The sequence below is a fragment of the Uloborus diversus genome, chromosome 10 (genome assembly GCF_026930045.1).
Source record: "Uloborus diversus isolate 005 chromosome 10, Udiv.v.3.1, whole genome shotgun sequence".
NCBI classification, from domain to species: Eukaryota; Metazoa; Arthropoda; class Arachnida; order Araneae; family Uloboridae; genus Uloborus; species Uloborus diversus.
In genome coordinates, this window is record NC_072740.1 from 18,749,430 (window position 1) to 18,761,791 (window position 12,362).

At 30.6% G+C, this 12,362-nt stretch overlaps 1 protein-coding gene across 1 annotated transcript in view; it reads left to right on the top strand.

Annotated features, from left to right (window-relative positions):
• Nucleotides 1-345: 345 nt before the first annotated feature.
• LOC129231350 (astakine-like) overlaps nucleotides 346-12,362 on the top strand; it is a 43,881-nt gene continuing 31,864 nt past the window's right edge. Inside the window, exons 1-2 of the mRNA XM_054865642.1 lie at nucleotides 346-403; nucleotides 11,732-11,803. Of these exons, the coding sequence (XP_054721617.1) occupies nucleotides 11,759-11,803 (45 nt within the window). The 5' untranslated portion in view covers nucleotides 346-403; nucleotides 11,732-11,758. The remainder of the gene's footprint in view (nucleotides 404-11,731; nucleotides 11,804-12,362) is intronic.

A 12,362-nucleotide genomic window follows, 5' to 3' on the forward strand; every position in this document is an offset into this window, starting at 1 on the left:
TATTGCATGAATAAATGTTGTTCTGATTTATCAAAAATGTTCATCGGTACTTTCTTATTCTCAAGGCCCTTGTTATTGAAACAGCAAATGAGCATTGTCGTTAAACTGGAATTAGTAGCTCTATCATCAAAATAAGAGCAATAACTTGCACATTGTTAGTTTTCGCGATTAATTTAACTCTCAACGCTCATGCATAGCTAATAAGCCAAGATAAGTGCTTAATAACTAAAGCTCTGATAATAAATTAGTACTAATTAGTAATAATAAATTAGTATTACTTTTGATCTTTTACAGAATTACTGATATTTTATGTATTTCTATTTCTGTAGTACGTTTCATTCGCAGATCGCATTTCGGACTAAGAAAAGCAGTACACATTGGTGGGTGCAATTCTTTCATTCAGGTGAGCAGAAATTGTATTTTTTATAATTTTCAAAATTATGCAACAAAGTAATATATGTTATTGCAAAATTATACAACAAGTATATTTTAAAAACTTTTAGTACCGAACCAAAAAAAAAAAAAAGTATTGCAAAAACTTAATAACTGATTGCGAAGATTCAAGTCAGAAGTTGTGGTTTCAAGATCATAGAATGGTGTGCGTCGTACCTCTTTATGCAGTATATAGTATGGAATAAGGAAAGCTAAGATTATTTTCAGTAATTTTGACCTATCTTGAACTCCGAACTGCAAAATACTAGGTATGCCTTAAAGTTACGTAATCAAGATTAGCTGTAACTTATACACAATAGTTTCAAAGTACCGGAAGAAATTAAACCAACTTTGTTCAACTATTCCAACCAGTTTCAAAAGTCAACTGAAATTACTCGTAAGAAGAAATGAAACTTAAAATTTATTAAGTAATCACTTCTATAAAACGTGAAAAGTCTTAACATAAAGAACTTGCGAAAGCAGAGGCTGATGTCTTCTATAAAAAAAGTTTGCAATCATATCACGCACACAATTTGCAAATTTTTCTCTCATATTTCCGTTACAGTTTATTTTAGGTATAAAACTTTCAAATTACTCGCTATGTATTTCTAAACACATACTAAATAGGATGAAGTCCAAAAACTTGATTCATAAAAACTACGAAAATGTTTCTAATTGAAATGATTGTTGTAAAACATTATGTGATAAGGAAACATGTAACATAAAACGAATTCTTCACTGTTCAAATCTATTAAGAACGTAGAGGAATCACGAAGCCACCGTAAATCTATCTAACTCACCATTATGAGCTTGAAACAAACATAAAGCTATCATAAAACCCTGACTTCACGCGACAATTGCTTGTCATCAACTTCCAGGAGACACCAAAGACCTTTCACCAAGGCACTGTAAGAAGGACGTCAAGAAAACAATGCTTTGAGACTTGTGGCCGACGTCATGCTTGGGAATAAATTATTTATAACTTTCTTTTAGGAACACACTTATATTCTTTTTAATTTAGACAGGGTATTGTCTAAGACTCAAGATTCAATTGGTGAACAGAAGACTAACATCTGTTTCCCGGAACCATCCAGTTATACCAATCGCAAGCCATCCAACACAGGATTCGACGTTGGGCAGTAAAATTTCGTTTTCTTAAACCCAAGCATTTATGTTACTTATTCTACAGTGAACTCTTCTACAAAATTTTGTGCACTATATTGTGTTACGTGGTAAGTTCCAGCTGATTTTTTGTAGAATTTTCGAAGTTCTGTTTTTTCTTTTTATGTTATGAAAGTTACTTTGATGAAAACCAGTTGTTACGTATTTTCATTACTAAGTTCTATTTTGTATGTTAAGCATGGTTTTAATTTGAAAAGAAACACATGTTTTTCTTCGTTTTGTAAATGTTTAGAAGAAACTTTAATGTTTATGGAGTAGAAAAAATAAGCTTTTTAAGAGCTGGGTAAAAAAAAGAGGGAGGGGATTATTGAATAAACGTGTAGAATTTAATATTTTTATATGAAATAAATATATATCTAACCATTCCGTTATTTCAAGCAAAATGTATTCATTGCTTCCATTTTTAAGGCTCTACGTAAAAAATATCAAAATTCATATCAAGCAATTTTTTTTGTACAATATTTGATTTAAAATAAAGTTTCAGATTGTATAAGTGGATTTATGCAAAGTAATTAAGCACGTGGGAGTAGCCCGAACGGAAGTACCAAAACAGTTTTCCAAAGTTAAATAAGTCCAAAAATATTTAATGCCTTGCAGGCAAGATTTTCATCAGTGTCAAGTTTCAAATTGGAGATTTTGGTCTGAATTATTAAATGCAATTACAAATCTCAGCAATCTGAAACTTAAAAAAATCTTGCATCTTTGAGTTGCTACTGTTGAAATTCTTTACATAAATTTGAAAAGCAAACTTGTTACTCTCTCTTGTAAACTATGCTGCATGTAAATATTATCGTTTCGAATAGTGAGTTTTTCAAGTGTTAAGTTTGCAACAATTAGTCAAAAAACAAAAGATGACAATTATATATTAATATTTCTTTAATATCAGATAAATATCGACTTCGTGAAATAAAATATTTCCATAAATGCAAAAATGTTTTTTTTTTTAAATATTTATCTCAAAACAAAAGTTTTTTTAACGCTTTAAAAGTTCCCCATCCTTCGCTGTCGCTTACATTTATTAAAAATATTTTTCCTTTTTCAAATCTTTATAAAATAATTTCGCTGCTTTAATGGTATATCAAACTACTGTAAGCTTGCGATTCCCCGGATTCACTAACTTATTCATATTTTTATCTGTATTTTTCTCACAAACAGTTTATTTATGCTAATGATTACCTCTCCCTCTTGGAAGTATACATTGGCAAATCCATCGTAGCTTTGCTCAAACGGATTGTTTCGGAAAAATCAAGTTGAATTTGTTAATACATGCAGGAGAGGATCAAAACATTTTAAACTGGTTAATGAAAGTCTTGATGTGCTTTACTTGATGTGCTGTTGCAAATTTTTGAAATGATTCTTCACGCAGCAACTAGATAATAACTTTTATGGTACTTGAAGACGTCAATGACTAAATGTTACAACTGCATGTTGATTTGAGAAACTGCTATTTACTTGAACGTAAAAAAAGAACTTACTGTAAAAGAGAAGATAATGATTTTTGTAAAATAAATATATTGAAGTTCGGCATTTTTTTTTTTTTTTCATAATAAATATTATATGAAATTTCAACATTTTATCTCTCTATTTGGTTGATCTTTAAGTTTGCATGTTAAGCCCTAAAATTCGAAAAAGGATCAAAAATGGGGAAAAAAAATTAAGGCTTTGATTTTTCTTAAATTGATTATTAGTAAGTTATAAGACATGCGTAGGGGAAAGGGGGTCCATGTGAGCACGGGGCACATGTGAACGAGGTATGTTTTACTAGGATTACGTCGAGCAAAAAATCTTTAAAAATTCTCAAGTAATGGCAGTACTAGTCCTATACTTCTCAGCCAAACTTTCAGAACAAGGAGCCAATTTATGCTCCTGTGATGACAGCGTCTTGTTTTAGCAGATGACGATGTAATTTTGTCACTGTCCTCTTTACGTAAAAACATATTTTAAGCTAACTAATCAGTTAAAGCTTAATTATTGCAAACCATTATATGGAACAGTGAGAAACAAAGGGATGTAAGTGGACATTTTCTAAGTTTTGAGTAAAACGCGTTTAAGGATAACATCCTAGGTAGGCTTTCATTGATTTTTTTTTCTAAATCATGCTGTATAGCAGCAACTACCAGGGCTACTAGTACCATCTCTTGCCCCAAGACAAAGGAGAGGTTCACATACCATGTGTACTGATTATCTCCAAATTTTTAATTTTGCCACTTACATCCCTTTGCCTCTCACTGACTCATATGAACATTCAAGTAAATTTATGACAATGTTTTTTTTAATTATTATTATTTAATCGAGAATTCTTTATTTTTGCAAGTAACTTCTGAAGTAGATAGGGCACTTGTGAATACAACATTTATTGGCACATGTGAACAGTTCCCATATCCTCTACGTACTATTAATATTAGTGTAGGGTATTTATTATTAAAAATGTGTAAATATTTACAATAATTTTTTCTCTGCAATCAGTTTGTAAATTTATTGTTAATTGATATTATTATTAAATATTTATTTCTATTATTATTTTAAAATTTATTTGTAACTTAATACTTTAAGAATTCAATGTTATACTATATTGTTCCCATGTGCCCCCCCCCCTTCCCCCCTTCCCTTTCCCTTACTTAGAATGTAAAAGCAAACGAGTATTAACCGTATTTTTCGCCATGTATGACGTCAGAAAATAAATCATAAAATTAAAATTTGTAAAGGTTCTGAGTTGTTGCATTTTGAAGTCACCATATGGCAGTTATTTTATGTTCGCAACTACACAGTTAAAATTCTTTGAAATGTTCAAGAATTATATGAAAAAATACTGCAGTATGGTAAAATTGTTTGGTGCGTAGTAATACAATGAAAATAAAGCAATGAGTAAAAGTATAAAAATTTGTTTACAATTTAACAGGTATAATTAAAATTGAAAAGTTAAATATTCCCACCATTTAACTGCCCAAAAAACGCTTAAATATTCCAGTGAATGTCAAGTTATGTCATGTCATAGTTTTAATTTCTTTAAATTTTATTTTAGTTTAACTTCTTAATTCAATAACTTTTATTTCCATACTACCTTCTTCGGAACGCTGAAGTAGATTTTGAGTTTGCTTTCCATTTTTGAGCTTCGAGTGACTGAGGTCTTCCATACGTTTTATCCCTAGCTCGGCTGTGTCATATGCTACTGTGAACTTCTTGATAAAAGTTAAAATTTCAAAGAACTCGAAGTCTTCCAAATGCCTACAAAATATTTTTGTATCAAGCTCCATCTTGATTCAACAAGCTAAAACCTAACATGAATTTTCCTCAATCAGCTGATGCAATTTATTGGATTTATTTTAAACAGGAAAAGGATAAACCACTGAGAAGTGGCATTTAGTTTTGCATTTCATTGAAGATGATGGAATCTTTTTGTAATCTTCTTCTTCACGGATTTAGTACCCATAACATATAATGATGAGGGCTGCGTACGTAGCGCTTTGCCTCCATTACATACATTAGTAAAAATTCATTAAATATATTGGGATTAGGAAACATTTTGTTATAATTATGCATATATATATATATATATATATATATATATATATATAAAATCTCAGAAATGAAGGAAAGGAAACTATGTAATGTAGGAGACTCTCTTTTGTCGTGGATAAAAGGAGCTCCCAGACAAGATAACATCAGAACAAGGCCAGGATGCTTCTCCCAAGCAGAGGCGGCAAATAGGGGGGGTCAAGAGGGGGCGGTTGCACCCCCAAATTTTTTGAGCAGAATGATAGAAAATGGGTGAATTCAATTTATGTAAGTCGAAAATAAATGTTCACTAAAGGAAATCTCGCTGGTTCTAAGCAACTATTTGATGAAACTCGACACATTCTCAGACTAGAAGAAGTGTTTTTCGTTATTTGGATGATGACTTAGAAATTCATGAAGTATTTTCGGCTTTTTCAGAACATAGAAAACTGATAGAAAACCATGGTTAATTTTAATTAAAGACGACATTGCCTTATATAGGCTAAATATTTCACACTTGTGTGCCCAGTGTTACGATGGTATGTCCAATACGAGAGGCTCGTGAAAAGTGGTGTGGCAGCATGGTTTTCACAAGAAAATTCCTTGATATTTTACATTCACTTTTACGTTCATTTTTTAAGTGTATATTTATTTAATGAGTGTTCATTGCTTTCTTCTGCTAGAAACACGTTTCAGCTGCTCAATACACTATAATGCTTTCATAGAAACTTCTTCAAAATGCATGTGATTATTACAAAAAAAAAAGACATATTAACCAAATACCTTTTATGGGGCTCTATAATTATGCAATCGCGGAGTGACACAAGATATTCTTCAAGAGTTAAAACGATAAAACCATTTCTCTATAACTTCAAAGCAGTGATTTGACGACTGGAAGAATTAATGCAAAACGATTCTTTCAATAGTGAAAAAGCTCATGCCCTTTAGCATGTATGACTTCGTTTGAATTTTTATCCAATTTGTTTGCATCGGGAGAAGGTTTTTGAAAAATGCTTTACTCTATCAAAATCTATGTCTTCAAACCACAGTTCAATCTACAATTGATCTGTGTGTACATTTCAATCAATCATGAAATTTTTCAAAAAAAAAATTCTTCCTCGTAGACAATTTTAAAGAGGTGCAAAAAAAAAAAAAAAAAAAAGTGACAAATCCACATGATGATGTGAACATTCATTTTTGAATATTTTGTATGATTCAGTTTCGAATGAAATTAACACAAAATTTGATGATAATTATTTTTCTGTATGGTTGGCTGGGATTATGGTTATTTGGATTGGGTTTTGAAAACGAGAAATAAAATGTTTCAACTGTGAGTAAAATTTTTAGCATGAGGAAAGAACAATTACAAGTAATATACCGACAGAATGGTTTTCACATCCAGAGACTGCAGTTTTGTCCTTATTATGGGCTCATCAGTCTGGAATAGTGAATAACAGAGCTGGAGGCAGATGATATCTCATTGAAGCTGCGAGCACCAACATGACTAGATTATTCAATGATGAAAAGTTTAAGCCCCTCACAGTTTTTGAAGTAGCATGGGTGATTTTGAAGAGCAAGATATAAAAAGTGTTTTTATATATAACTTCGTGTTACTTCAATTATTTTTTAACTATTACAATCGGTTTAGCTAGTAGAGAAAGATTTTTTTTTTTTTTTTGTGTGTCTCAGGAGGTTAGAGAAATATTTTCGAAGCACAAAGGGGAAAAAAATACCTTTTCTATTTAGCTGAACTGGCAAAACAGCACGACATTGGGCACTGATAGATTAGTAACACGATTCCCCGCTCTTCCGAATTCCAAAAATCATGCATTATAACTTTTCCAAAAGGTATAAAAACTTTAGTAGCGAGATGTTTTGTATGATAACTTTTTAGTCAATGAATCAAAATTTTGTTTCTAAACACTAATTTTATTCATACTAAACCGATTTTATGACAACTTCTTGTTAGCTAATGTGTGTTTGGTTTCGCTTTGGGTTATACATATTTAAAAAACTCGACCCCCCAAATAAAATGGTGAAATGCCGCCCCTGCTCCCAAGGTTTGGGATTTTCATGGCATCTTGGCTAAAAATATCAGAAGAATTAAAGCCGTTAGTGGATAAAAGATTTAGAATAACTGTTCTTTGATCCTTGTTTTTATCGCAATTCCAAATAATATGATCAGAATTTTCGATTTTTTGGCAAGTATCACAAAGGGGGGAGTTACATTTCCTTATTTTGATTTTTGTAATCTAATAATTGCTATAAAATAGAGAGCAAGTGTTGCAACTTCATTTGTGAAATACCAAAAAAAGACTACTAAAAGTAAAAGGATAGTTCGGACAACCCAGAGTCGAATTTATGATAAACATGCTTTGACACTCCCAACGATTCAGAGTACTAATCATTCACCAGACTTGAACAAAATTCAAAGCAGAGAACAAACATATCTGATGCAGTTCTTGTACTTGATAATTGTTGTATTCCAGTTATTAACTAAATAATGTACTGCAGACCTCATACCAGTTATTTATAAAATAATGTTTCTAGCTTTGAAATTCTCGTTTCTTTCTGTCGATGAACTCGACGTAGGAGGGAGGGAGGAAGTCTCCCAAACGTATCGGCTCGGTCCCTAATGAAATCACTTCTAAGAAACACTTTTAAGGATTACTTTGAATAAGACACTTTCAAACTTACTAGAGTAAGATTCTTGACTTAAAATTTTTTGAAACGTGGACAATATTTCTTTTAACTGAATGTGATCTGAACACATTGACGATTTCCGCTGAATACCTTCATGTAATTTTAAAACATAGGGCAGAAAAATTAAAAACAATTATTCTATCGCTTATTTTCGAACTCATTCTTGTACCTTAGTGCTAATTCAGACATTAGTCAAGCTTTCGAAATGATAAGCCAATTTGGGTGACTGAAAAGTGGTGTCGTTTTTTAAAAACAAGCTTTTAGCCTTACTCAGTGATGTATTTAACTTCATTATCTCAACTACCTTTTTTCACTCTAGTTTACAAATTTTTGCTGATATTCAAAATGTCATTTCCAGATATTTTTTAGGTTGGAAGCAATTGACTTTTATCTGTATGGGATTGAAAATTTACACATTAGATATTAAAAAGATGTTCGTTACCTGAGTAGCTAAACAAGACGGGGGAAGTTGATTAAAAACAAAAACTTGTTAAAAATTTATATGTTTGGAAAAAAAAACCTTACTATCTGGGATCCCCTTATGATACTTTCCGTCACAGAGCTTGCGTGCTTAAAAATAAAATGTCAAACTTTAACTTCCTTAGTCATTACACATTTCGTCTATATTGCATAACATTTTATATTCATCACTAGGGGGGAAACTAGGGAGACTTGACCCTTGGGGCGGTTCATTCCATGAAAAGGATATTTAAGAAAGTTTTAATTATATTATTGCTTGACCAATCACACAACAGTATTTTGCAAGACGAAGTCATTTAAGAATTATCAGTGGTTTTCAAGAAATTCTGAATTAAATGATACTGCACCTTACAAGTCAAGTTTGAACGTTTTGGAATTTGTTGAATTTTAACCTCCAGTTTTGAAAGAAATGAATTTTCAAAGTATACATGTTTTAATCATTTTTCTAGCTATATATTGATATTCAGAAGTTTCATATATTTTTAATCTAAGTTGCTAAAAATTTTAGGTGAACAAAAGAAAGCTACCTAGGGAACTTTGACCCGAGCTAAACAAGGTAGACCCAAATACGAATTTGGTGTTTTTGTTTAATTTGATGTTTCTTCAAGGAATTTTTGTTAATGAATAGCTAAAATATTGTGATTTAGGCTTAATGCTTTTATTTGATTTAAGTAATAACTCTAATATTGCGAATATGAAGACCTGTTTTTGTTTTTACTAAATGAATAACTAAAATGTATAATATTTTGGTCGAATAAATTGTTTTGATTTGACGATTAATTAAAATACTAATAATATTTAAGCTCAATGATTTGTTTCTCAATGAAATAACTGAAACATTGTTTGGGTCTGATATGATAAAGTTCAACTTCTGCTGTTCTGCTGATGTGGAGTAAGATTAATTTAAAAAAAAAGGAACACTTCACCTAAAGAGTGAACATTTTGCACATTCACTTCAAGTATCACTTATTAAAACAAAAAACACCATCAAACCTGCGTTTTTGATTTCAGTAGCTATGAGTCTTCTTACGTTCATGAAAGGGGTCATGTCTCCCTAAGCGTTGGGTCAAGTCTCTCTAGATATAGGGACACTTGACCTATATTTAGACTTGAGGAATATAATTTTTTGTACCAATTCTACTTAGATTTATGCTATTATTTTTACCCGTAACAATGTGAAAATTAACAAGCTATATATATATATATATATATATATATATATATATATATATATATATATATATATATATATATATATATATATATATATATATATATATATATATATAATCTTTATTTCGTTCTAACTTTTCTAAAAAAAAATGGAAAATAAAAAACCAAAAATTGGTCAAGTCTTCCTAGTTTCTCCTTTAGTGAATTCAGCGAGAACTGATAGTGAAAGTAAACAAAGCAATTTGGCACTTGGTGGCACATTATTCAGGTCATTAAAATGAAGGGAAGGGAATAGTTTTACGCTTTCATAAAGTTAGAAAGTTACAAACCACTCGTTAAAACTGAGTACAAACCGGTTCCTTAAATATTTTTTGATAATCCAAGCTCGTAATACAAAGACCAATTTTTGAGTTAAAAGTTGTAGTTTCAATAAGGCATAATCTGAATGAGTGGAATTTTGTTCGTACATTATCTGCAACTATGGCTGTACACAGATGACGCTTGTAATTGTTTACTTATATATTTTCTTGAAATAAATAATTATGAACGCTACATAATGTAAGTGAAAGTAAATTACAATTTGCCGTTTTCTTTTTTAAGAGTTTGATATTGTGAAAGTGCTTATTATTTTAAGATATTAAAATACTTTTTTTATGATAATAAAAAAGCGGTCTAATGCGAAAACGTAAAAGAAGTTTAAAAGGCAATTTATGTTAAAAATGAATATTTTAAATTGAAATTCAAATCCTGGAAACGGAAGACTATCCTTAAACAGAAAATCATACTGATTCAATATTAGAACATGTGATGTGGGATAAAATTAATTTTAAAACTAAGTATGGTGACGCAAATAACGCCTGAATGAATGAAAAAGCGGGGAAAATGCATCTACCTAAGGAAGATTTACGATATTTTGTCATAAGCATAGAATTTCTGCACATTGAGTTTACTCTTTGAAAAACTAACTTGCAACTTGTGTTCGTAACACACATTGAATGAACTCAAAAAGCATTGAATTTGAATCGTCATTTTAAGCAGTATTCAGTTACGCTAAAGAATGGTCAATTATGTAGGCTTTTAAAGAGTTTTAACTGCCTTATTTTGCTTCTTGATTTGTTTCTTCAGAAAAATGTCTTACGAAAGAAAGACTTAAAAATAATTTATGAATATTTCGCAAATAACTTTTTTAATTTATGAGTGCACTTAATTTTATTCGTTTTTGACAATATGTTTATTGGAAGAGATTATTTTACAGTTTAAATAAAATATTTTGACTGAAGTTGCGAAAAAGTGTTCAAAATATTTAGGGAGTACAAAAAGTAAAGGTTTTATTTTAAGCCAAGGATATCCTTAAAGAGTTTTTCCAAGATTTCTTGGGTACAAACAGCGCTTCATATTTTATAAACGTGTCTGAAAATTTCCTTTGCAGATTTGTGCTTTAAAATGCTGGCTACTAACAGTCTCATATGGAAATGACATTTGAATATTATTCCTTTTAATATTTAGTAGAGAAAAAATAGTACGACTTAATCAACTCTTTTGGATTATTTCTGTACATAAGAAGTTCAGCTTGTCGAAATAGAAGTAAATTATACAGCTTAGTAGATAAAGATGTGTTACAAATAATACTTTGAGGAAAACCATCTTTAAAGATTCATATTTCTGTCTAAAGCGCTTTTTTTTTTGAATATTGATATGATAAAGTAGAGAATTTAGAATTTATTTTTTTCTGCTGTTAATTTTAGTTCGGTAATTAACCTTATCCAGTTGACTTGAACGGATTCAGTCGTACCGTTAAAAATGAGTATATTTAAATTCCGATCAGAAAGAAACATTTCACGCTTAAAGGAAACAAGAACGATGTTCTTCAGCACAAAAATCTTCATTTCCTTTAAAAAAAATTCTTAAAAGGCTCACCCGTTCAAACCCTATAATCAAGCCCCAAATACGTTTAATCTCTTGAACGTGAGACATTTTTGTGAGTGGATTACATATTTTAATGATTCGATTTTGAGCCACACCACTTTAGTGCGTCTACGCAAACGCGTACTATCTTTCCTTTCATTAGTACGTGTAGCTTCAACATTCTTACATTTTTAACAAGAATGCTTTATGCGTGACCCTAATATCAGGCTCATGGCTGACAAATGTCATTCTTGAAGCATATGCAGTTTTACATTCCATACCATTTAAGAACACTTAATGAATTTATTACATTTTTTTTGCTGTAAAAATTTATTTGCTTTTACTGAAATATTTGTTATAGGTGGTGTGCGGAACAAAACTTTTCATCATGAAGAGAATAATACTACTGTTTGCTTTTTCACTACTCTTTCAGGTTAGAATTTTCTCTTTCTAGAAGAAAAACAATTTTAAAATATTTATGATTACCGTTGTTTGGTATGTTAAGCAATTATTGCATAAATATATTTTGAAGAAATAATTTACCTAAACAGTAGTATAGAGAGTAGAATGAGCTTTTCTTTTTCTTTTTTGCTTGTTTCAAAAGAAAAAAAAAATTCTTTAGGTTGACGGATCTTCACACGTCAAACCCTAGTGACTCAATCGATGCGAATATTTTGTCAAAAAGTTAAGTTCAAATATTTTTAGAGCAAATGCAACATTAACTGGTGTTTGTTCTTGATACGATGGCTATATTTTACTGCAACTGCCCCCGCACTTTTTTCATCATCAAATATTGCCTCAATATTAAGATTTAAATTCAAAACATTCTGGATGAGATTTCCCGAACACACCAAATACTGTTTAAAATTTCAGCTTTAAAACTTCAATTTTGAATATTTTCCTGATGAAAATCCCCAAGCGCACTCCCTCTTTCCTTTAAATTCAAAGATGACCTAAATTTGCGCTATAAAGACTCCAATTTGAGAAAAAAA